The 24,623-nt window shown below is 39.8% G+C and overlaps 1 protein-coding gene across 3 annotated transcripts; it reads right to left on the bottom strand.

The window, feature by feature from the left end:
- Positions 1-2,120: 2,120 nt before the first annotated feature.
- Positions 2,121-24,185, bottom strand: kdm5c (lysine demethylase 5C). Of its 3 annotated transcripts, none has more exons than XM_013910491.1 (29): positions 23,216-24,185; positions 21,871-22,018; positions 21,127-21,204; positions 20,883-21,005; positions 20,594-20,764; positions 20,329-20,463; positions 17,724-17,780; positions 14,278-14,401; positions 13,857-14,131; positions 13,454-13,612; positions 13,222-13,341; positions 12,961-13,119; positions 12,035-12,216; positions 11,739-11,901; positions 10,057-10,176; positions 9,773-9,967; positions 9,465-9,646; positions 9,200-9,324; positions 8,954-9,101; positions 8,789-8,879; positions 7,786-8,168; positions 7,532-7,670; positions 7,246-7,425; positions 6,872-7,000; positions 5,970-6,719; positions 5,827-5,869; positions 5,548-5,747; positions 3,176-3,352; positions 2,121-3,089 (listed from the first exon to the last, which is right to left on the bottom strand). In XM_013910491.1, the coding sequence occupies exons 2-29, from the start codon at positions 22,012-22,014 to the stop codon at positions 3,081-3,083; spliced, it is 4,761 nt and encodes a 1,586-aa protein (XP_013765945.1). In that variant the 5' UTR covers positions 22,015-22,018; positions 23,216-24,185; the 3' UTR covers positions 2,121-3,080. The 3 variants fall into 3 exon arrangements, with proteins under 3 accessions (XP_013765945.1, XP_013765944.1, XP_013765946.1); XM_013910490.1 differs by having other exon boundaries at positions 23,648-24,185; XM_013910492.1 differs by lacking the exon at positions 17,724-17,780 and having other exon boundaries at positions 23,648-24,185.
- Between the last annotated feature and the right edge of the window lie 438 nt (positions 24,186-24,623).

The following is a 24,623-nucleotide window of genomic DNA, read 5'->3' as shown; positions in this document are numbered from 1 at the left end:
TAATAATAATACAAAGCATTGTGTTAATGGAACTAGAGCATTAAGGCGAAACTTTCTCATGTGTTTTAGCATAGTCAGCATACTGTTCATGTTTTAATTCAGTAGTTCAAAACTGGACCCTTTTCTTATATTACTCATCTCAAGTATGGACCCTTCCACACATATATGGAAGAATGTTTGTAGGTGGCAGTATGTAGTTCACATGTTTGAACTATAGGCAAAAATAAAGGGTAAATGAATAATGACACGCTAACCTATAAAAATGTGTATTTAGCAGTTGTTTAAATGAACTAATGATGAAGTGAGGAAGCCTGCTCCAAATTTCAGGTGACAAAGTCTGAAAAGCATGGTTAATAGACCCGGACCAGATGATCGGAGAGAAGGAATAAGCTATAATAAGGTCTCAGTTGCTCTGCTACACACAGGAGTGTGGCCAAGTAGAGTTTTATATTTAGCCTCCTAAGACCCGAAGTCTTCCACGGCATGCATTTTTAATTTCCCTTTGATATTTGGGCTGATTCGGATGATCGATCGATTTTTTTTTTTCTACACAATTTTTGTTTGTAAGAAAACTCAGCCACATATGAGGATATTTGTTTAAAATTTCGATAGAACAGTAACAGTATAATGTCCTCGTAAGTGGATATCAGGCCCTTGTAGAGCAAAATTGAGTATTTTGGTCTTATTAATGCAAAATGTGATGTCCACATATGTGGATGCCAGGTCCTAGGAGGTTAATTTATAACATTTGAAAATGCATTCAAAATTTCACTGGAAGCCAATAAAGGGACGCAAGAAGAGGAGTGAGATTTCAAAATTATTTGGTGCCATTAAAGGTTTGATTTTTGCTTTGTTTCTTATGGAAGAAACAAGACTTATATGGAGCAAATATGATATGAAGACATTCAATACCATTCAGTTCAACCAAACAAGTTTGTGCTTTGGGTAATGATATTACATGATGATTCTATGGCATTTACATAAAGTGGCTTGAGGAAACTGTTGTTGCTGAATTAGAAAAACCCCGTCACATAACCTCCCATGAGCAAGCACCTGGTGATAGTGGGATGAATAAACTCACTTTAAAGAGTAAGAAACATCAGACAGAACCAGGGGAGGGGACGGGCTGCCATCTGCTGCAATTGGTTGAGGGTGAGGGGAGATCCAATTAGTAATGGCAATAACAATGAAGATCCACTTCAAAGAAAAGTTTCAATTTGAATATTAAATTTCTCATACTATAATGCACTCACTATGCAGTGGTGGCAGTACTGCATATGTACTATTTTTATTCTTTATCCTGCTGCTGTAACACAGTATGAGTGGAAAAACCATCAGAGCCATCGCTCATTCTGAAGGTCTTCGACTCAAATTGGTTTTCACAAAAGGAAAGTTAGAAATAGTCAGTGTTATATACTGACTGTGGTGCAGTAGTCAGCTCTGCCACACAGCAAGAAGATTCTAGGTTCAAATCCAGCCACCTGGGTCCTTTCTGAAAACGGGGCACTTGCATGGTCTACCCAGATCTGCACAGGCTCTCTCCAGATACTCCAGTTAGTGTTAATGGTTAATTAGCAATAGATGTACATGTGAGCATCTGTCTTTCTCCTCTGTTACCTGCCTCTCTTCCCATGACTGCTGGGTTCAATCTCCTAATAATTTGTTCATTCGCAGACATTTCTGAACAAGCACAAAAACACATGTAGTGAATGTGAATCCTTACAGCAGTTCTTCCATAATAATAACTTAATCAGTGTGTTTAACTGCATTTATAGGAAATCTATATGTTACAGCTACAAAATAATAACAATAATAATAATAATAAACAGGCTTAATTCTCTCCAGATAGAACTGAAAATGTTGTTGGTCGGCACTTATGTGTAAATCTTTTCCCAAAAACAAAATACCATCTCTATATATAGCGCTTTTATGACTATAGAAGGACAAGGTGAAAAATCAGTCCATGTTTCCTAAACAATTCTAAACCTTTTATTTTTCTAACAAGAGTGAAAAGAAACAAAAGGCAACAGTAAAATGAAAAGTTTATACACAAACTCACGACATCTGTGTGTCTGCAATATCAATAATAATAATAATAATAATATAATAACAATCATCTGAACAAAAGAAAACAAAATATATTGGGATAAAGTGAGTTACAGTGAAGTTAACCTTAACTTGCAAAGAGGGAGAGAATGACAGAGGGAGGAATAAAACCAGGAGTCAAAAGGATGGGAGGAAAAAAAAAAAGCATAGAGCATAGAAGGGAAGAAGAGAGGGAGGAAGCCAGGAGGTGTGGAGGTACATTTTGGGAAAGTAGCACCAAAAACATTAATGCCTGTTTTTAACACTTCCCAAAATTGACTTATTTAGAATGCATGTCCCCTCAAAACAGCATCAAACACGAGATTTGAAACAACTACAAAAAAAAAGAAAAGAAAAGAAAAAAAAAAGTGTATCCATGGCGCTGTTGTCTCAGATCAGTAGTCAAAATCCTCTACTGCAGCACAGCTTCAGGAGTCATGCCCAAACAACAGTCTAAAATAAACCCATAGCTTATCCAACTTCAACAAGTGACTCAAGTGAAGAGAAACTGCAAATGCCGGTCCTCGTGACAGGCTTCGCTTAAACTAGCTTTTAACACAGTTGGGATAACATAGCATACTGAAAGACCTCAGAGACAACTCTAGACCAAAGACACTCCTATTACGGCAAGTCTCACATCTGTCAAGCACAGTCTTATTATGTTCACAGGAAGAATTCGTCCAGGGAAGGTGGAGAATAAAGTTTGGGTAAGACTGCGAGTCTGAACAACAACAACAACAACAAAAAAGAAAAAAAATAATAATAATAAAAAATCCGGACAAATGAGATACTGCGGTGTTATGGATGATACTGGAGTGTAGAAGAGTCACCACTCTTAGTGTCTGAATGCATAAATGAGGGGTGAGAAGGAAAGCAGAGCACAGGGGAGGTCCTGTATCTCTCTGTAACTTGATACAGTCTTCTGGCACAGAAAGCCCCTGTCCCTTCAGTTTTTCAGGCTAACTGACTGTAACGAAGCTCCAACGATGACTGCATCACAAAATCTATCAAAAAAATAAATAAAGGTTAACACTAAGGTACTTTATGCATTTCAAGGTAAAAAGAAAAATCTAGAAAGGGGATATGATACCTCAGGATGGGTCTGGACAGGGGAGGGGGTGTGTCTGAAGGGACAGGTTTTCTTTGTCTCCGAGGCATCCAGTGACCTTTGTCCTCCGTCCCCACTGCCCCCTCTGTGGCTCTTCCTCTTCCTTTTGGAGTCCTTGGTTCGCCCACGGCCTGCTCGTCTCTGCTCTTCAAGCTCAATCTGAGAGATGATGAAAGAAATGTAAAAAAAAAAAAATAAATAATAATAATCATCAGGGCTCTAGACTAACTTTTTGACACGGGTGCACCGGTACGCCTAACTTTAAAAATGTAGGCGTACCGGCACAAAAGTTAGGCGCACTCAAATTTTTCAACCGCATCGCTTATCACTGCAGTTTTACATGTGCACTTTCTTTAGGGGGGGGGGGGGTCCATACAGATAATATTCATTTCTAAGTGATTAACTAACAAACTTGTGCTTAACGTGCTTTGTCAATATTGTAGAAAATTTTAAGCTTAATCATCATCTTGGCCTCCTCTGACAATCTGTTTGCTGCTGTCTGTTGCTGAAAGGCACTGGGGAGAGGGGACACTTGGGCACTCCATTTATTGCAGCATATAATGCGTTTTCTGGATACACTGTGCTTTTTCAGCGTTCAAAGATTGATGGCACTGTGTCAGAGCACTGGCTATGAATTTCAGATGGATCAGGCCTTAACTTAACAAAAAAGTTATCAATCGTTCTTTTCATCTTTTCTTATTACCCACAGCTACATCCACTTCTGTCGGGCGTAGGCTGCTCACTAGGGCTGGGTATCATCACTGATTTCTATAATCCATTCGATTCCGGTTCTCAAAGTCCTGATTCAATTCAATTTAGCCTCAGACAGTCAGAAATATAATTCTGATCATTTATCAGTACTGATACATGTGAGACTTCATCAGAATTGTGAACATTACAGCAGATGCCTTTGTGTGAAAGTAACTGAGAATAAAACACAGAAAAACATGAAGGAGATTTTCCTGGTCTGGCTTTTTATAGCAGATAACCTTAAAAATATTCTGCAATATTCTGCAATTTTGCATAATTTTAAGAAGTTTACATTTCTTCAGTATTGAACAGCAAAAATTAGGCTTTCTTGTCCAAGGTCATTTAAGTGAAAAAAGAAAAAGACAACAACGGTAGACTGGTGGGTAATAAGCGAATGAATAATGCAGAAAACAGATTTGAGACGGGAAACTGTTCCTGAAGTACACAGAGAGCTGTGTATGAAGTTTAATTTTTATCGTGGTGGAAGCAAAACCGCAAAAGTCAGAGGGAATTTATGACGACATTGATCAAATGTGAAGCGCAGTTTGCTGCTTCTTTTGCTGCTGGCTCTGCGAATTTTGGTTGGAGAGAGACAAAACCTGCGGCTCAGAATCAGTGCAAAAAAGACGCATCAGAATTGCTAAGCTCCGACAGCGTATCCGTCTACGGGCCGTCGGGTGAGAAAGCCGAGAAAGACAAAGCTGATTCTGATGTGTCGGGTCCACTCTGTGTTTACATCTTTGAGTGGAATCCGTTAATGAATTGATATCGCTTTATTCAAGCTACTCACCTCTCTCTTCCACCTGCACTTTCAACTGGACCACGGCCAATCAGAGAGGTCCCGCCCCTGACTATCTCTGATTGGTTTAGTCCACAATAGGGGCATAATGTGTGTCTGTTGTTGACCACATGGAGAGTTGCAGAGATTTTTTTTTTTTTTTGTTACCCGAACAGTTGGTCACACACGACCAATTTCTTTTTTTTCTTTTTCTTTTTTTTTTAAAGTCACACCACTGAAAAATTTGGTCGCATCTAGATGCGTAGATTTCCGCTATTCCACATATCTACAGGTAAGTAGATGCCAGACACACGACATTGTGTCACTGCACAGAGACGATAACAGTGGCTTAAACTGCAACATTTTGTAGTAAAATTAAAGTAAGCGTTTTAGTAAAATATAAAAATATTGATGACGGGTTAAGCATTTGACCTAGATGTACTAAGGCTAATGCAGAGACCTGGACTGAATGTTCCTGTCTTTCCCGTCTATCCCAAAAGCCCTTGAAGTACATGGAAGCACAAGTTCAAGTAAATACAGTGATGTAATATTTTGGATTAGCCAGAACTGAACCTTTGCCTGTAAAACTGTATTAACTTTAACACCTGACAATTTACAGGGTTTCAAACTCTAAGATTTGGCTCTTTTCTTAATGCATTTCAAATAAGGAATTGCACAAAGAAGACCAACACCACACATTCTTTGGGGCCAGAGATACATGACGTTAGTCTTTTTGTGCTTTGGTCCTGGTTCTAGTTGCACATCGAAACCAAATGAGTTTTGGAAGATTAAAATTGAACTATACAGTCACTTTATTTTCTAGTACCTGTATGAGTGTGTGTAGTGTTTCTCTGGGTGGATCAGAGGCAGCTAGCAGGACTCTGTGGATGGTATGCATCTGATCTAGGGAAACCTCCAGCAGATCTCCTTCTAGCTGCAGCTCCTCCAGCTGGACCCTGGTGTCAGGGGAAAGTTCCACTACCTGACCTTTTAGCAAGGGCAGCAGGGCCAGCAGAGACCCTACACCTGAAAGGAAGGCAGATACACAGTCAGTACAGTGCACAACTTGACTTTTGGTTAAATTAAAATTAACATGCCACCTCACCTGTAACATTTGACTTCTTTTTGATGCCATTTTCACATCCACCCTGTCAAACGGGCACATAAACATTAAAGATTTTGCCCTACTGGACAGCTCAGATTTGGTTTAATATAAAAATACACAAGAAGTTGATATAAGGAATTTACCTGTGTGCCATTGCTTTCCTTTGTGTTCTTTTTAGGTGAATTCTCCTCGGTTAAATCAATGACACCGTCGTCTCCTTCACCTCCCTCTGAGTCGGATAAAACAATAACCGAACTCCCTTCTGTCTCCTTCTCCACGCTCTTCTCCTTTTCTGGTTCACGATGAAGAGTTTCTTTGAGTTCTTGCAGCCTGTGAAGTACCTGCTGCACCTCAGGTGTCTCCAGTGCTTCCTTAGCTCGGCCCTGCCAAGTGATGGCCCTCTCTGTGAGACACTGCAGTGCTTCACCTTCAGGCAGACGCACGGGCAGCCTCTGCAGGGCTACAAGTAATGCCAGGATAGTTTCCAGGCGCGGGCGCCGTGACCGTTGGCACCGAGGACACAAGAAGCGCGAGTCCCAGTCCCACCAGCAAAGGGGGTTTATTGGTGGTCCAGAAGAGGGTAGTAGGGAGGGGAAAGGAACACAGCCACCATGAAACCAGTCCTTACAGAGATGGCAGCGTAACTGAGGCGCACGAGGCTGCCCAGAGCACACGCAGACTGACTGGGGAGGGGTGTGGTTTCTGTTACCATTCTCTTTTACAGAGTTCTTGGAGAGACCGCATGTGTCCGTCTCCATGGGATCATCCCAGCTCCCATTCTCCTTGTCCTCCTTACAACCTGCAATGCTAAGTCCAGATTTACGCATGTTCACCTTCTGTAACCTTAATAGCGCATCCTTTTCCTGGTGTTCCCCTTCTTTGAAAGCCATCACCTACAAACAGGGCATGGAAATAGATTTACCAGTTTAGCATAAAAAAGCATTAATAATGATGGAACTTAAACACTGAAAAAAACAACAACCCCCAAAACAACAAACAAACAAAAAAACTAAAACTAAAACAAAATCATATTCTGAATACTCACAATAGCTGCAGGGTCCCTCAAGTCCTGAGCAGAGAGTCCCAGAGTGTTGGTATCAGAGTCATCCAAAGGATCATCCGGCGGCCCTGCCTGATCCCGCCTCTCTCTCCTTTTTGCACATGGACATAATACCTGCAGGGGGGAACGCCAAGTTTAATTAATGATTTCATGGAGGTCACAGCGCTGTACAAACCAAAATTAAATTAACTAGTACAACCTCAACACACAAGAATTTATTCAGATAATTATTTGTTTAGTAAGTATTCTGCTTTCAATTTTGGGATTCAGACATCTATTTTATCGATTCAACAATAAATGCCAAAAAAACAAAACAACAACAAAAAACAAAAAAACAGTATAGGACAGCTCTAAATGACCTCTAGTAGACTGTGCTGACTGCTCTTCTTCAGGAAAGTCTTGCTGGCCTTGTCCCTCCACGAGTGTGCGCTGGTCACCTGCAGTTCCAGCTGCCTCAGCTCTTCCATGAAGACTGGTAGGTCTCTGCCAATAGCTACCAGGCCCTCCAAATCATCCATACATGGGTAATGCTCCCCATTCTACAACAACACAAACATTATTTAATAATTGCAGGTATTTCAAGTATAAGTCAAACCATTAAAGTGGGAGGTAAGCTAAAAGAACATAGTTATTTTTTTTCCTCACCTGAATTTCCTCCAAATCTGTTACCCATGCCCGAGCTCGAGTAAGGCACCCCTGTAGAGCCAAAATGTTGGGCAACGTGACTGGGATAAGTTGGGCCTCATTTACTATTGCCTCCAGGGTGGAGAGAGGGTGCTTTTGCCTGGAAGATCAGAACCCAAAAAATTCATTGATAGAATAGACAGAAACACTTGTAAAACAATAACACTCACTATGGCAGGGAATGTAAATTCTTTGGCCTGATTCGCCCGTCTCACCTTTGTTCGAGGCAGATCTGTGCCTTCTCTTCCCAACGTTCTGCAATCGTGAGTAGCTCCTGAAGCTCTGCCATGGCGGTCTCCACAGACACACTTTGGGGCACATTGCAGCCTGCTTCCATCAGGGTCCTCAACACATCCAGCGTCACTTCCTGCCTCTCACCTTCTTCTGTCCCAAGGGTGCACCTCACCTTGGCCAACCAATGGCCCTGTTCCTTTAGCCCCTGGAGTAAATTACACTCTGGAACCAAAACAGGCAGCTTGGCCCCTTCCTCCAACAAGGTTTGCAACTGCTCAGGGGGTGGCGAGTCCTTCCTCCAATCTTTGTCATTGATCAATACTTGAGCTCGGCTTTGGAAATCCTCCATTGCCCGTAGAACCGTCTGAAGAATGAGAGAGTACCGAGGTCAGGCTAACATCACTCACACTTTTAAACAGAGACTCATCACAAGATTTTTTTCTTTAGATCTCAGTGACACAGCTACAAAAACCAGTCTGTGAGCCCCTGAAAAAGCACAGATAACTAGAGAAAAATGTGTATTCCCCACCAGACTGGCAAGTTGCTGGATCAAACTGGTCACAAAGAGGGTGCTGCCCAAACGTCGTTACTGCTAACTGCTTTAGTCAATAGAGGTCGCCTGTAGTTTGCATGAAGACACTAGGCATTTACTTTCCAAGTAGTAATTTGCAACTTTTATTTTAACAGCGATCATTATCAATTTCTAGTTTGACTCACACTTTAAGTTTCAATACTGCTTGGGGAGTAGTATACCACTTTCATATAGTGACAGCTAGCAACCACTTGCAACTGTTCCGGGAATACAGGTTTTTCCCTTATGAATGGCGGTTGTCAGATAGTTATTCACAATCACAAGGGCTGAAGCCTTTGTGAATGAGGTTTTAATTGTAAATTACATAAATATGAAAAAGAAAAAAAACCCCAGAAGATTATTTGTTTTGTGTGAAATGTTACGTTAACTTCTTAATAATTCTGAATTCTCACCTTGACCCCCTCCAACTGGTTTATTACACAGGGCAGGTTTTGTATCGTCTCAACCAAGGACTTCAGCTCGTCCAGAGTCATCCTGTTTTCACTAAAAAAACAGAACTATGTCAGTGCATACAACCTAACGCTTTGTGCAAAACTTAAGCTTGGATTCTATCTTACCTAGTTGTTGAATTGCTAAGGAGCTCTGTACTTTTCTCTTGGCAGTGTGCTATATCTTTAAGAACAGTGTTGAGTTTTCTGAGGAGCTCATTGTCAGGAAACTTTTTCTCTGCTGCTTCCATCTTCAGCATCTCCAAGTAGTCAATTTCTGCAGTTCAACAGGCCTTTGGTGTTAGTATCGTCTTTTGAAATGATTATGTTTTACTGAAATTTCAAGGCTTTATGTGATTAATGCTGATTCCTCACCTATTTTGTTTCCTTCTTCCTGTTCAAGTGCCTCTTTTACTCTGTTGGCCCAAGAATCAAAGGACTCCGACCGAACTTTTAATCGATGTAACATGGCTAATAACTCATCCAGGGTGTACCTGTACCTGCAGAGTGAAGAGATAACAGAAAATAACACAGATGGTAGATGTATTAGAAAAGAAAAATACCACTGTATTTATTTTATGGCAATTGTATTTACACGTGCAAGCAAAAAAAAAAACAAACAACAACAACTGACAAATACCTGAGGTAGAGTTTTTCAGTGGGGCAGTTGCACAGATCCTGAGTGTGATAGAGACAGACCAGGCGCTCGGGACAGTTTGAGCAGGCCAGGGCAGAAAGGAAGCATGTGGTCTTACATTTATCACACTGTCTCTCATCATCAGGCAGCAGCTCAAAAGCCTCACGCTCTGCTTCGGTAATGCCCTGCAAGAAACATAGTTTCCCATATTCTTAAATGAACAATAAATAATCATCAATACATAAATATTATTCAACTGAGGCATTATTTACTTATATGTGAGTAAAATAAAGTTTGCTTCTGTGTCTCACCCTTTCCATCAGACTCTTTCGGAGCTTCCGCTCCTCCTGAACAATGATAAACATTTCCCGATGTGTAGCTGCAGCCAGATTAAGGTCTAGCTTCTCCGGGCTAGCAGCCATTTTACAGGTGAGCTCCTCATGGGAGAATACACAATATCTCCTAAGACGTCTGTAGTGCTCAATACAGGAACGACCAGCAGGCAGCTGAAAGAGACAGAGAAAAGTGATACTGATCGTGCAATATTGAAGGAGCAATGTGAAATGATAAGTTGGGACAGCGTAAACACACATACCCAATCTGCAGTGCAGAAATTGACAGCTTCTGCAAAGTTATATCCCTGATTGAAGCCACTATGGTAGGCTCTGGGGAAGGTAATGACAAACTCCCCAGCACACTGATTGGTACGGACAACCTGCCAATCAGAAGCACAGCAATCAATTTAAAAACATAAATCTTTCTAATGTGTGTACATTGTTTCCCAGATGGATGCTTGGGCAGTATATAATATGCATATATGAGCAATTGTTTATTTATGCACCACAAAGACATTTAACAATCAAAAATTACATGTTTTTACTCTGCAATAGGGCTGTGCGATATGACCAAAATCTGATATCCCGATAGAAGACATTTATCGTCCGACAACGATATATATTACACAAAAATTACATTTTCAGTAAATTCTGTGAATCTCAGTCAACTCAACTTGTGTGAAGTGCTTTCAGCTGGGCGTCATGTACCTGGAGTCGAGTGTTATGCAAGTTCAAATGGCCGCAGTTTTCCTTTGTGAGTATTTATTACATGGCGTGCTGCGAGGAAAAGCCTGTTCTTAAGTTGATTTTTTAGCACCTGACGACTCTTTTTAGCTTATCATCCGTAAACACCCTGCATACTATTTTACGTGATTCAGCTTATTTTGAAAAATCTCAACAGGATCTTCAGATTTATTTTGAAAGGTTCATGTGAAAAATAAACAAGCGGAGGGTGGAGCCACGCGATGGTTTTACCATTGTTGTTGCTAACGACAACGCATAAAAACAGTCGCTTGTGCGTCTGTTGCCGTAAACAGTTTATTTTGCGACACCCCGAAACAAACGATAGCGTAATATGAAACGATAGACGTTTTCATATCGTCATCAGATATATATCGTTATATCAAACAGCCCTACTCTGCAAGTTGCTGACAAATACTTGGACAGTACAATCAGTGCTTCTCCAGTGTAGTCAGTGTGAGATCAGTGGCACATAAACAAGCTACAAAGTGTGGTTAGAGTGCCCAGCCAATTAACAGAGCAGAAGATTATCAATGACTACGGTATGACAATAGTATGTTAAACAACTGATATGTTACTAATGCACAACAACATTTGTACTGCTGATTCTGAGATGTGAGGATGCCACCCACCACTTCCCACCACAGCACCCCCATACAGAGATTGTCAGGGGAATCTTTGCTGTGTGACAGGAAGATGTAAACAGGCAAGGTGGAAAACAGCTGCACTAACTACTGCTGCTTGTCTGTACTTTGAAGTAGAAAATGTGCAGCTGTATGCCCGCTGTAACCATTCAACCAGAGCAATACATAACCACATTTTGCATGGGTGTGAGGACGTTAATCCGCTTCTGCTAACAATGTCAACGTTACCCACACTTGGCAAACTGATAATATGACATTGGGTGTGCGCAATGTTTTGTATGATGCAAACCACCACTTGTTTTAGCCTCATTTAACATTGAATTCAGCATAAAATGTCTTTTAAATACACATTCAATATTTGTGATCATGTCTGAGTCAGCCTGTGTGAGATGTCTAGCAGTGACTGAACTTTCAAAATAAAAGCAAACTGATTGTCTAATCGTGGATGGTGATGTTTTTTCAGACAGGGTGGGGGGCATTTAAATGCCTCTGAGGCCTACTAAAGTAAACTCCATGTGTAGGAAACACTGGTGTATGTGATTTGATGTGACACTGACCGGGACACCATGAGCCATGAGAATATTTGGGTTCATGATGGTGACCAGCTGATGCAGGAGGTCAGGCTGGAACTCAAACAGCTCTGGTGTTAGCTTCTTCATAACCTCCTCAAGTCGCTCAGCTGCCATAGAGGGAACCCCATACCAAGTCTTGGGTTCACCCCTAGAGATGGAAGATACATGGGGAGTGAAGGGGAGAGAGTGCAAAGTTAGTCTTTCTCTAAAGTACACGTACAAATGACATACTGTCTCTGCACTTAAAAGCTTCCTGAACAAATGCATTGAGCATGCTGTACCAGTGCAGGTAGTTGATGGAGTAGCTCCAGTGATCCTCAATGTGCCAGCAGAAAGCTGAGAACACCATGCCCACGTAGAGCCATGGCACCTTCATCCCAGAGATGTCTCCATTAATATGGCACAGGAGTGACTGCTCTAGCACAGGCATCACATTCAAGTTCCACCCACAGCGGGCATATTCCTGACCAAAAAGAAAGCAAAAACAAACAAAAAACATGGTTATGAACAACTTTAATGATTAGAGATTGGCAACATTTAGTATTTTAAAGCAAAAATGGCAAAGATACACTGGTGTCTGTCTCTCCAAATGGAATAAACTGCAGCATTTCCTTCTCAATTAAAACATTTGGTCAATTAAATACTGATAAATATTTATATTTAAAAACATTTGTTGTACTTTGGACCAAAGGTAAAATCAAAAGAAGTAATTTACTTAAATAATCTTGAACTGCGACAAATTATAATTGACTTTTTTGACAAAAATTATTATAAAGAAAGTAAATCAGTCGAAAATGTAAATAAATGTCACACTGTAGAATTACATGGAACGCACAGCATGTGCAGCAGCAGCTTTGATGTGTCTTCACTGTAGGTTACCAGCAATTTTCATTTAAGCGTCTGTTGTAGTACATTTAGCACAAAAACGTTTTATGATGTAGCTGCAGTTTTACTTTTGAAACATTTTAAAGGATGTTTGTGATTTTTTTTTCCACCTTTATCATCTTAACTCTGAATTAGGTGGGGATTCGTTTCACACAAAATCCATTCTACAGTGGTGTTTTGTGGATACACTAACTACTTTCCGGCTTTTTCAGTTGACAAGATTTTCAACAGTTAATCTAAAGCCGGATACTGCAATCATCACTCAAACAAAGACTGCCAATGAAAAACTGAGCTTGGAAAATAAGAAAAACAATGCACGTACCTCCTCTTCCTTTGTGAGCTTCCTCTTGCCATTGTTCATTGGGAAGCCACTACCAAACTCTTTGGAGTGTATGTCTGCTCCGTATTCAACAGTCACGTCTTCCTCAATACTACTTACTAATCGCCAGAATTCTCTCTCTACGAGCTCAGTGGGGACCATCTATACAGGCAAAAAATATAAACGCTAGAGATTAGCCTCTCTCCATTTTAATTACTGAAGGGGGAATCATGATTCATAATGAAAAGCAAATGATACACTCACATGGACAGGCATGTTGAAGTAATCTGCTTTGAAAGTATCTGCCATTTCCCCAAAACTCTGCAGTGTGTACTCCCGTGTCGCTTGCTCAAAGCCAAAGGCTTCTGTGGGTTTTTTACACTCCTAAAAACATTAATTCAAAAAACAAAACAAGATGACACATAAAGAAAATCAAAACATCTAAGAGTCTTGCAGATTAAAAGGCAAACACATGCTTTTAAACATTCCTACGTACTTCTGCCACACACTTAGGGCATCGCCAGTTGCCCTTGGGAGGATCGGCAAGTGGGGGTAGTAGACAGTAAGTGTGGTAGTTGTCATCACAGCCGTCACATAGCATTAGTTTCTCGTCATCGTCTCCCCGACCACACATCCGACACACAAAAGAATCCACCTTTGAAAGTCAGTGATTAAAATAACATTAATCACAAGGCTTGGAGCCAAATGATGCCAACTTTGAACCGAACATCTGAAAAACAGGTTCCTGGGAACCAAAGCAGTGATTCTCGCAAAAGTTCTAAAGAATACCATCTACCTTGTTTACAGGGCTGAATAATCATTTATGCTATAATGTAATTAGATATCACATTTATCACAATTTTAACTGCCACAATGGAGTAATCACTAACTCTACTTACACACTGAGGATTGTTGAGATTGCGTCTAAGGCGCATTGTCATTTTGGTGCAAGGTGTATCATCTTCCTCCTCTTTATGTCCTTTCCTATTCTCTTCCGCTGGTTCTTCTTTCTTCACTGCCATCTTTACTGTAACACTAGGAGGAGGAAGCTGTGGGCCTGATGAGCTCCCATCACTCTGTCTCTCTTGAGGGTCCAGGGGCTCTGATTTGATTGAGGTGTCACTCAAAGGAGGTGGTATGTTGTCCTTGACAGTAACAGTTTGAGGCAACTCATCTAAAAACAGGAGGAAGAATCGCTCAGAGTCAGATGTGGTCAATTATTGACTGGTATTACTAGTGCCAAGATATAAAAGCCAAAATTCATGGGCCTCAAATACAAAAATTTAAAAAAGCTGTTTAATAAAGTTATAGTAATGATACCTTTCTTTCTGATGCCCTTGTCCCTTGCCACCAGTCCAAGTCCCATCATCTTAGGTCCTGCACCATAAATCTGTAACTTCTTCAATTCTGGGTTCTTCTCTATGTCTTCCTCTGTTGGTTCAGGCTGTGGAAAGAAGAAGTCTTTTACAAATCAGAAAGCAAGAAACAGACAGCAGCTACTCCTCAAAGCACAAAGAGCAAGCCGAACACACAGTTAAAAACATGAGAGCGTAGCAATGCATCACAAGAAGGGATTATTCTAGGTTAGAAAGTAAGGAAAAGTTAACCTACATCACAGTGAAGCTTAAAGGTTAAGACCCATCACCATCACACACATCAACAGCAGATGCAACCATTCATTTAAGTGGAGGGCACTGGTAAGGATTTTAAGTTATGTCATCTATTTAGTCAACTCAAGTTGATTATTGGTTTTACGAGTTGGGTGAGAACACAAAAATAAATCAATAGCAGACATACAGAGTAGATTAGGGCTGCCATTCACAATTATTTTTTAAAAGGGTAAATGGATTTTGAAAAGCAATGTCAAAGGCAGGAATGCATCTCAGACACAAAGTTTCATGCTCATATAACAAAGATAAGCCATTTTAGCATCTAAAGCTGTGCTAAAACATCCCAAAAACAGATATTATTTAGTTTTCCATTCCTATTGGATGATTTAAACTTCAGAAAAACTGCAGAAAAATGACATCACATTACAGCAAAACATGAAAACTACAAATTAGTGTAGCCACATTCTGGACTATATTGCATCTGGGAGGTTTAGAACATGGAAAAATCCAATTTAATCAAAATACTACCTGCACATAATATTAATTGGGGGGGGGGTGAATATTTTAGGACAGTGATCAGATTTTCAGTCTGCACAAAACACATGCATGATCAGCAACGCTGACGAAACCATAACAGGCCCTAATGTCACAATTAAATAGAATTATTCTTTTTAAAAGGAAAGACACAAAAGCATTTCTTGTTTAGAACAGCCATTCCAAACAAACATAACGTCTTCGCATAACATCCATTTAAGAGGTTTCCTCAGTCAGTCCCAATCATGAAAGGATTTGGTGAAAACTTGCTCAACCCCCACTTTTTGCACACAGGTGTGCACTAAGAATCCAGTAAACCACATTCAAACCACAACCTGTCTTCCAACAAGACAGTTCATGTTTGCATATCATACCAATACTATTGCCAATCACAGCACAAAAACTGTAAATAAACAATACCAAAGACTCAAAATTTCTTTAGATAAGAGGTCAAGACGTTACAAGGAAAAAAAGTTAGAAATTTAATCAAAAAGGATTCAAAATATTTGCCACCTGTGTGCAGTTGTACTCCCTTTAACTGACAAATGTAGCTTTGGCCACCTAAAACATTACCTATATTGTCCTTGTGCACAATGCAAGCACCTTTTTCAGTCAGCCAAACCCTGTGGACTGAACGCAATAGATATCAAAGCAGATGAAAAAGGCTTGAGGTTGTGGAGCTATCACTCTTTGATCTGAGGCCTGTACTACAAAGCAAAGTTTGGGCTTCAGGTTCAACTATGGAGCTAAAGTCTTTGAGCTTATTCACCGCTTATGCTTAATTTACGCTACCACGGTTGTGTCTGTTTGCAGAAGTATTTGACTATAGAGAAGGATTTTCAACCAGTACAAAAGTACTCCCATGCAGTCCTTCAAAATCCCAACTACATGCTGCTCAATGTGGATAACTCTGCGTATTGGTCGAAATCTGATTGAGATTGACAAGTGGGCCAGAGAAGTGAGTGACACTGAGGGCTCATCAGGAATGAGAGGAGTGCGACAAAAAGAATAAGATCAGAAAGTAATCACAAGTAATAAAATACAGACCGTGGCTACAGTGAGCACTTTATTGTTTTTAATACTTTTACTCATCTCCATGGCTGGCTCATAGACCAACAACAGCACACAAGCAAGAGTAGCCCTCGGACCGGTTGCACCGCATATTTCTGTTACTGCCCCATCTAACAACAGATGCTCTCTGCAGGTAGACAAGCTGCCAATGGACTTCCCACACGCTACCACTGCTGAAACATAATTTCCCCAATAGTGTGTTTCTACTGCCATGGTAAGCTACCTCTACCAGAGCAGGTCATGTTTGGGAATAAGAGTTGAACATCAACAAACACCACCAGCTAGTGACTAATCAATTCTGTCAAATATAGTGCATGTTGTGAAAGCATCTATAATTTAAAGAATTATCTAAAGTCTTTCCTTCATGAGGAGCATTAAGAAATAGCCTTTAGAGCAAATATATTTCTAGATTTTTTGTTTTGTTTTGGGTTTTGTTGTTGTTTGTTTTGTTGTTGTTTGTTTTTTTGTTTGTTTGTTTTTTTAAACACTGCACCTGTTAATCTTTGTAATCACATATGCTGTAAACACTAGACAGAAAAACACCGGGTTGCCTTATTGAGTTGACAGACACCTTCGTGTGATTTAGTGTGACTGCAGATAGGGCAAGTGAAGCCAAATAAAGAACAGACATACTGGATATGCCTCACTTGCTTCATAGTACAGGCCCCCTGATCTCAAATGGGCAAAACCACCTAGACGACAACAATATGTTCAGAATGGCGCTTATTTATTTTAGTGCTTGAGTGCATTAAGAATCAAATATTTCGCTGTCTGCTGTCAAAATATAGTGCTTGGTAAGTAAAACCCTATTAAATTAAACCTAGCTGGTTCTTCAGTGTGAGTGCACTCAAAAAAAAGAACACATGCAGTCACACTGTTAACTGCTGTAATGAGGGAGCAAGCCAACACAGCGCAAGTGAAAAGGCACACAGACATCCCAGCAACAAAGCATCACAAGCCAATTACTACCACACAGAAATAGCATGAGTGAAATAGAGAAGACTAGAGAGCACAACAGCCCAAAAACGAGACTAGAAAAATTTGTTTGTCAATATTGTCTATAATGAACCTATTTGGTTAGGGCCTTGGAAGAATGGTTCTCAACAGCAGTGTCATTCTTGTATTCAAAGTCCAATCCCCTTGAATTTTTAAAATAAGATAATGTCTAGAAACACATCGATAGCATTATAAAACACTTCTGTCCAAGATGAGACTACACGGTCTCATAGTCCTAGAGCAATTTTAAGAAAAAGACCAAAGGGCTTAAATAAGAAGAAAAGACGTCAGGGAAGTTTCTCTGCATTCAGTGTAAATCAATATGGAGATTTAACAAGAGAAGGCTTTTTATGGCAACAGTTCTGTGACCATATTATGGGCTGGCACCCCCACACTGAGAAGGGATGATTGCATGTTAATGAAAATGTTTTAGTGGTTAATTATAAAAACAAAACAAAAAAAAAAATCAAACATTTAGACAACTTCAAAGGGGGTATGGTGGTCTAGGAAAAGAGTGGGGACGTAAAGGGAGCTCATATGCTCAAGAGGCAGTACCGCAGAGATGAGTTGAGAGCCAGTGGTGAGAGGATGGGGGGCCAGATCCTCTGGACCCTGCAAAGGGAGACAATAACAGCAACAATAAACTAAGACAAGAGGAAAACAGGAGATGAAAGAGGAAGGGAGAGAGCCTGGAGAGAACAGCCAGTAGTTGTAGAGGAAAAAAAAAACCCAGTGGGACATTATGAGTCCATGATCACATCTTATGTAGGATGTACAATTTTAGATCTAATAGGAGCTGCTGAGGATTGCCATTTTAGCTGAGGTTTGTTTTATTGCACGACACTTGGAATGCAGTCTAGAAAAATGAAGTTTTTCTAGATTAGCTTTTCTAGAGAGATAGAGATATTTGTAAATACAGAATTAAACAATATTGTTTATATTGACATAGCGCGATATCAATTATTTTACACAGAGACTTTTTTTTTTTTTTTTTAAATAAAGCTGTGCTTGTGAACCCCCCAACTCATGCTCATTCTCAAAGTTCACCTACCGCAGGGAAAATTTGAAGGTTTATGTCTATGCAGTTTGTAGTCATCAAGTTCATCGTAGTCTAAGGGGCTTGGAAGGAAGCGCCTGGACTTAAGGTCCATGTCGCAAAAGTCAACCAAGTATGATGACTTGTATAAGCAATGTTAAGAGTCAGTCACCAACTTCAAAACTATCAGTCTGCATTTAGTATACAGTGCAGACTGGTAGGCAGTGATTTTTTTAAAGTATAAAACAAAGAGTAGCAGGTTACTCTGTGTGACTTTTTTGAAATTGCTGTTGTCAGTGAAGTCTGGTGGAGTCACAGCTTCCCTTTCTTGTCAGAAAGATTTGTCTGACAGCAGGTAAAGTGGTGAAGACACTTACACTGATATCGATTTCTTATAGATGGCTAAAATTCATGATGCCATCAACCTCGTCCATAGCCACAAATGACTTCAGTTGGGTGTTCTTGCCTGCTTTTGTATATCGACTGAAGGTAATATCAATTATAGCTCTGACACACACACACACACACACACACACACACACACACACACACACACCTCTAAGTGAAAACTGTTTTGGGTCTCTAAAATAAGTGCAGAGTTTCCTGGAGATTGTAGTAAACTGTGGCAGAGAAACAAACTGCTTTTACATAGGACCCATGAAATTAATATTATTACATTTTTTGTTGAGCAACCTGGTGATAAAAATGCTTTTGACATCCCCGCTGTTGCTTCTGAAGAATATTGTGAGGCATATATCACTTTTAGTATAAATATTTAATATATGATTTTTGGGGACAAATTACCCAGCCCAAGTCTGAACATGTGCTGAAAACTGGACGTGTTCAAATCCCAGTATAGTGCTGTATAAAAGCTCAAAGAAAACCATGCATTGAATAGGATATAAAGCACATTCTTAGGCAGTAATCACCGTCAGTTAACTCGTCACAACTGCACACATTATTTTCGAAATAGTTTGTTCTCAAACTTAAATGTGCAAAATAAAAATGCACATAAAGAAAAAATAATAAAATTAAAATCTACAGGCAGCCATGCTGCATCTAAGTAGAAGCAGATGTGAATGTAGGTTTGTCCAAAAGTTGGGTTGTAGATTAGTAAAAATTATTAAAGATAAATAAATAAAAATATACTGTGCATTTACTTGAGTGACTGGAGAAAGTGCAAGAAACAGATCAGAGAACAACATAATAGTGCAAAGAGGAGCGATAGCAGAGGAAAGCAAAGCAGCGCGACAGGATGGAGAATAAGCAAACTATGATGCGCTCTGGGTGCACTCTCATTTTCCAGATACAACTGATTCACATGGGTACATAAAGGACTTGGAAACAGTAGCATGACGGCATGGTCCACTCAATAAGATTTTCAATGGTGTGTAAATGGTGTGCCTGCAGTGATGGAAGCACTGTTATTTCTATGCAAAATTATCACAGAAGTAGAAAGTGAACTGTTAAATGACACTAAAATTTAAGCATGACGGAACAGGCTTCTGAATTCACTGTTACTTCTAGATTGAACAATAAAAATGTGCAGATAACTATGTTACACTTAGATTTAAAATGTTGTAATGCAAGATAGAAAAATCAAAGTAAACATCTAATTTAGTTGCATAATTTAAGTCCTCCTAGAAAAGTTTCTTAGGTTTGCACTTGCTAATTTTATGCATCTTTCCAGTAAATGTAACCAGTGCTGATTGTACTGCTGTTTATTTTGACCACAACACTTTCTACATAAGAAGTTTTTTAAGTCACAACAGTCACATTTTCTTCCCTTCTATAATTATAAATAAGCCCAATCAGGCTGCCTGAAAACTACATGAATACCAGGTGGTCACACACACACACACACACACACAGGTTAAATTGGACTACATTAAAACCACACTGCTGCTGAAACAGACTAGATTAACCAAACCAACACGAGTTTTGCATTGCTTTACAAACAACTTTTTCTGTGGTGGACAGTTTCTTTTTGAGGCAGCAAGCCTATTTGGAAATGTGATTCAACAAATGCCATTTATGTAACCAAAATACACATCAACAGAGTCATTGGTCACAGAGGTATGCAAATATACTCAAAGAGCATTAAGGACTGATAGTCTCACTCACATCAGGCTGGCAGCGGTTTGCTCTGCGTCCGTAACTGCTGATTTTGGGTGGCTGCACTGACTGTCGTAGGGGAATGGAGTGAGGCTTGTACTCTTTGTCCACATCTTCCCCATCATAGTGCTTCGGCTTACAGTGCTGGTAAGTGTTTGGTTTTTTTAAGGAAAGAAAAAAAAATTATTAATAATATTCACAGATAAACTCAATTTGAAGGCTGTCTATTAACTGATCACCCCATGTACCAAGAGACCAGAATGTAGAGCATTACCTGCAAGCTGGTACCAGATTGGAACATTTCATAGGGGTAGACAATCCTCTCATAGTGTGAGCGCAGCAGAGAACCGATGTTCTTGCCCGGAGGGTAGCCAAGCCTCTGCGCAATGCGAGCCCAGCGCCGCTCCTTACAGACCATCTCAAAACCTCCTTCATCCGTCACAATCTTTGGCAGAAATATATTTTTACCCATACTTTTTACAAACTGAACAATTAAAAAATAAATAAATAAATAAATAAATATATATATTTTGAGTTAAAAAAAATTTTTTATTTATACTCACCTTTGACAGGCTGAAAAGATCAAGTATGCGCCTTTCAATATGTGGAATTTTTAAAGAAGATCCCTGGATCTCCCAAAATCTGGCGATGCGGTCCAAATAATTAAGCTTCACTCTTGTCTCCGCCTAAAAACCGATGTATGGGGAAAACACCACAATTACTATAGCCTTTTCCACCCAAATAAATTACTGACAAATAAAGAAATAAAAAAATAAAATAAAAAAGGGGGGGGGGAGGGGGACTCACCTCTAATTCATTAAGCCTCTGAATACGAGGTGTGAAGTGAAAACTATCCAGCTCCACTGAAAATGGAGGCTGCCAGTCCTATTTAGTAGGAAAGACATTCAATTAGAATTCAATTAGATGTGTGCCTATGTGCTAAATCAAACTTGTGCTATATCTTGCAACAGACTATTCAGAGAGGTAAGAAAAAGAATAAAAGAGCATGGGAGAAAGGGTACACTGAGCCTATTTTGGACTTATTTGGGTTTAATGGCTTTTGGGCTCAAGAACTTGGCACAGCTTTAACCAGAAAGGATGGTTAAGGTCTTTCACTTAAGAGTAAGTGAAGCTCAAGCTGTCCACAATAATAGGCCTATCTGCTCTCATCAATTCTGAAGAAATTATAATACAGATTTTAAAAAACAAACAAACAAACAAACAAACAAACAAACAAACAAACAAACAAACAAACAAAAAAACCACCACTGCAGGTAATTTGACTAGCACTTATAATAGCTCCTATTTGCATAACTTTTGACCAATCCCTAAATATGAATGAAAAAAGCTAATTAGATTTAGTGGACATATACACAACTAAACGCAAGTGTAATCCTCCTTCAGGACCAACATACATAGACATTTTAATTAATACTGTACATTGTCGTTTTTAAATTCCAGAGGCATAGAATTTAAAAACGACAATAAAATTGAAGAAAAAATAATTAAATACATAAATACAACATAAACCAAGTATAAGCAAGTATTTACTGGTGGAGGACGAATTTTACAGATCCCAGATTTCTCTGCAATTGGACGTATCTTGGCGATGTAGCCTAGGGGATCCTGAAACTCCTCCCATGACGGCTCAAATACTGGACACTCCGGAGGAGGCACAAATTCTTCCCCTTCCATCGCCCTGACAATAGGGAAATTGTCAAATCATACAAGTTAATAAACTCTAGCCCACTTAGTAATGTGCATGGCAGCAATAATACGGAATGTGAAAAATATTTTATGTACATGAGTCTGTTAGTGTACACACAGCAATTTGAATACCCCCGGACCCAATTCATGACCTAATGACCTTTTATAGATACTACAGGACACTCCAGAGTCAAGAATACTCACAAAACTATAACTCAGTGTCATCATCATATTTACATACATGTTGAATACTTCATTAAATGTTCTCACTGACAGAAAATAAGAACAAGTGGGCAGGCTGGTGACGTCAATTTTTGCAAAGGTATTCAGGAATGTCAACTTCCCCCCTTTCAGGTTAAATCTTTGATATGTAAATTGTACTTGCACATCAGAAAAAAAAAGACCCATATGTGCACAAATGGCCTATTTGCTTAGTCTTGCCAAATCATCACTTCCTTATTCTGCTCTCAGGTTTACATATATACAGATGTGTGATGATCATGTTGAAAATACTGTTTCTAGTATTCACAACAGTTTACACATTTCTTAATAATAACATATATCATGCTGGGAAATCCCAGGACTATGATTTGTTTTTTACCCTTGAAGTGCTCCTTGTTAAAAACCCCTCCCCCATCATCAGACAACAAAACAAATGCCATGGTCTGGTAGGTCTAAAGGCCCAGTGTTGGAAGGGGCTAAGGTTTTAAGTTCTTCTTTATCATTTGGGCTACACAAGAATAATAAAATTTGATAAAACACACGAGTAATTTCTAAATGAAAATGATCAAGAAGCACTGTTGTCAATGTGTACATTAAATATCTGTACCAGCCTGCAAAAAGTGTCAATCTAGTGCCTTAGCTTTTCAACGTTTCTATTTTTATTTTATTAAAATAAAAATAGAAAAGGAACTTGAAGCTGGGACTTCAGTAACATATTTCACATCCATCTAATCCCAAACAATGGCGTGGAGGCCATGAACCCTCAGATACAGAAGGCCTTGCAGCTATCACCACTCATGAGTGGGCTGGATTAGATTACTAAATATGACAAATACAATAACCTCTTTACAGAAGCCAAAGCGTAACATCTAAACACCACTATTAAATAACACATGTAACTATTAGGTTACAACTGTTAGCTTCTACCAACTAAACTTAACATAACTGCCGTTTAAACGAACCTTACCTTCAACCAGAAGCGTAACGACAGAAATAAATTATCAGAAAATGCCTCCAGTTCCGTTATTTATAGTGGGTTAGCTATGTGTCATTCATTTCTCATCTTCTGTCACCTAGGAACTCTATTTGTGTCTATTGTCCGGCTATCAGAGGCGATAACGCAGCTTGTGGCTAAACGCTAGCACCGAGGCCTGCACTTTTTTTCTCAGCTCCGTCCCATCGCCACCCACAGTGGTAGGTAACTAGCCTTAGTTAGCTAACTGGGCGGCTGAAAAAACTAAGTCAATACTACAGCCGCAGACCAGCTAACCTACATAATGTCGCTGAAGTCGACGCCAACACGCAGCTAGTGAACATTAATCGTATATATGCAAGTTGATATGCAGTTATCTGTTGATCTGATTACACTACAACATCTCGCTGCATTCCCGTGACTGACCCGAAGACACCTCGATGTCCCGGGGTATGATAGGGATTGTGGCCGCTCTCCTTCCTCTGTTGTTGTGATGACTGGTGGCTTAGCTAACGATGGCCAGCTGTGCTCGGTCCAGTTGGCTAGCTACCGCTGCTAGCAAAGTTGACCGTTTTTTTAGCTTCAGCTCTCCATATACTCCGGTCTGTCAAGCATACGGGCTCAAAACATGGATTGCTGATGTTCGTTTAATACTAAACGAGGTTCTCAAACTTTGTCAATTATGTCGTTATCAGTCATTTTCCGATCAACATCATTACTCTCCTCAGGCCATCCTATCTTTCTTGACGAGACGCCATCTTAGCTTTTTTTCTCACGACCGAAGTACAACCTCAAATCTCTCACGTCTCTCACGTTTACTCCCTGAAAGTAGTACCCACGTAGGCAAAACACAAAGCATGTAATTGCTGCGCGACCAGTTGGGGAAGAAGTAGGTCAGAAGAAGGGAGGTTCCACTGTGTATTTAAGGGAGGAAAAATGAAAAAAAAGTTCACATCTGTGACGCCTGCGCTTCCGCAGCACATTAACAAGTCACTGATAATGATCAGCACGATAGTGCTCCTCCGTTCTCTTCCAGAATTTCGGAAGGAATACGAAACAGTAAATGTTAGCAGAAAAATGACAAGCTTGATAATGAAAAAAATAAACAAACAAATCAATAACAGTATCAGACTTTCACCAGGTTGGTTCCTGGTTATTTATTGCCGTGCAGATCTTCCTGAAAGTTTATCATCAGGCAACACCCTTTTGTTGTGAAAAAGAAAGTTATGGTAAATAGGCTGTACTTATAAAGCACTTTCCTGGCACTTTAAGCTCTCAAGTGCTTTCATACTACAAGCCTCGTACATCCCTTCATTTACACACTTACTACATTTATATACACACACAGACACTCTGTAGGATGAATTTAGGCAGGACTCAACAACTGAATCATCGACCTGAG

The sequence above is a fragment of the Pundamilia nyererei genome, unplaced genomic scaffold (assembly GCF_000239375.1).
Source record: "Pundamilia nyererei isolate P.nyererei 1_Seehausen unplaced genomic scaffold, PunNye1.0 scaffold00044, whole genome shotgun sequence".
Lineage (NCBI taxonomy): Eukaryota > Metazoa > Chordata > Actinopteri > Cichliformes > Cichlidae > Pundamilia > Pundamilia nyererei.
This window is presented reverse-complemented; position numbering and strand designations above follow the sequence as displayed.

What these genes read in the sequence shown, in the direction of transcription:
- kdm5c (XM_013910491.1), bottom strand. Translation starts at nt 22,014, where the DNA reads ATGGAAGGGGAAGAATTTGTGCCTCCTCCGGAGTGTCCAGTATTTGAG. An exon ending in CAAACCGCTGCCAGCCTGAT is followed by an intron (nt 17,781 to 20,328) that starts GTGAGTGAGACT and finishes CTCCCTTTGCAG; the next exon opens with GGTCCAGAGGATCTGGCCCC. An exon ending in ACTGAAAAACTCTACCTCAG is followed by an intron (nt 9,325 to 9,464) that starts GTATTTGTCAGT and finishes TTCACTCTGCAG; the next exon opens with GTACAGGTACACCCTGGATG.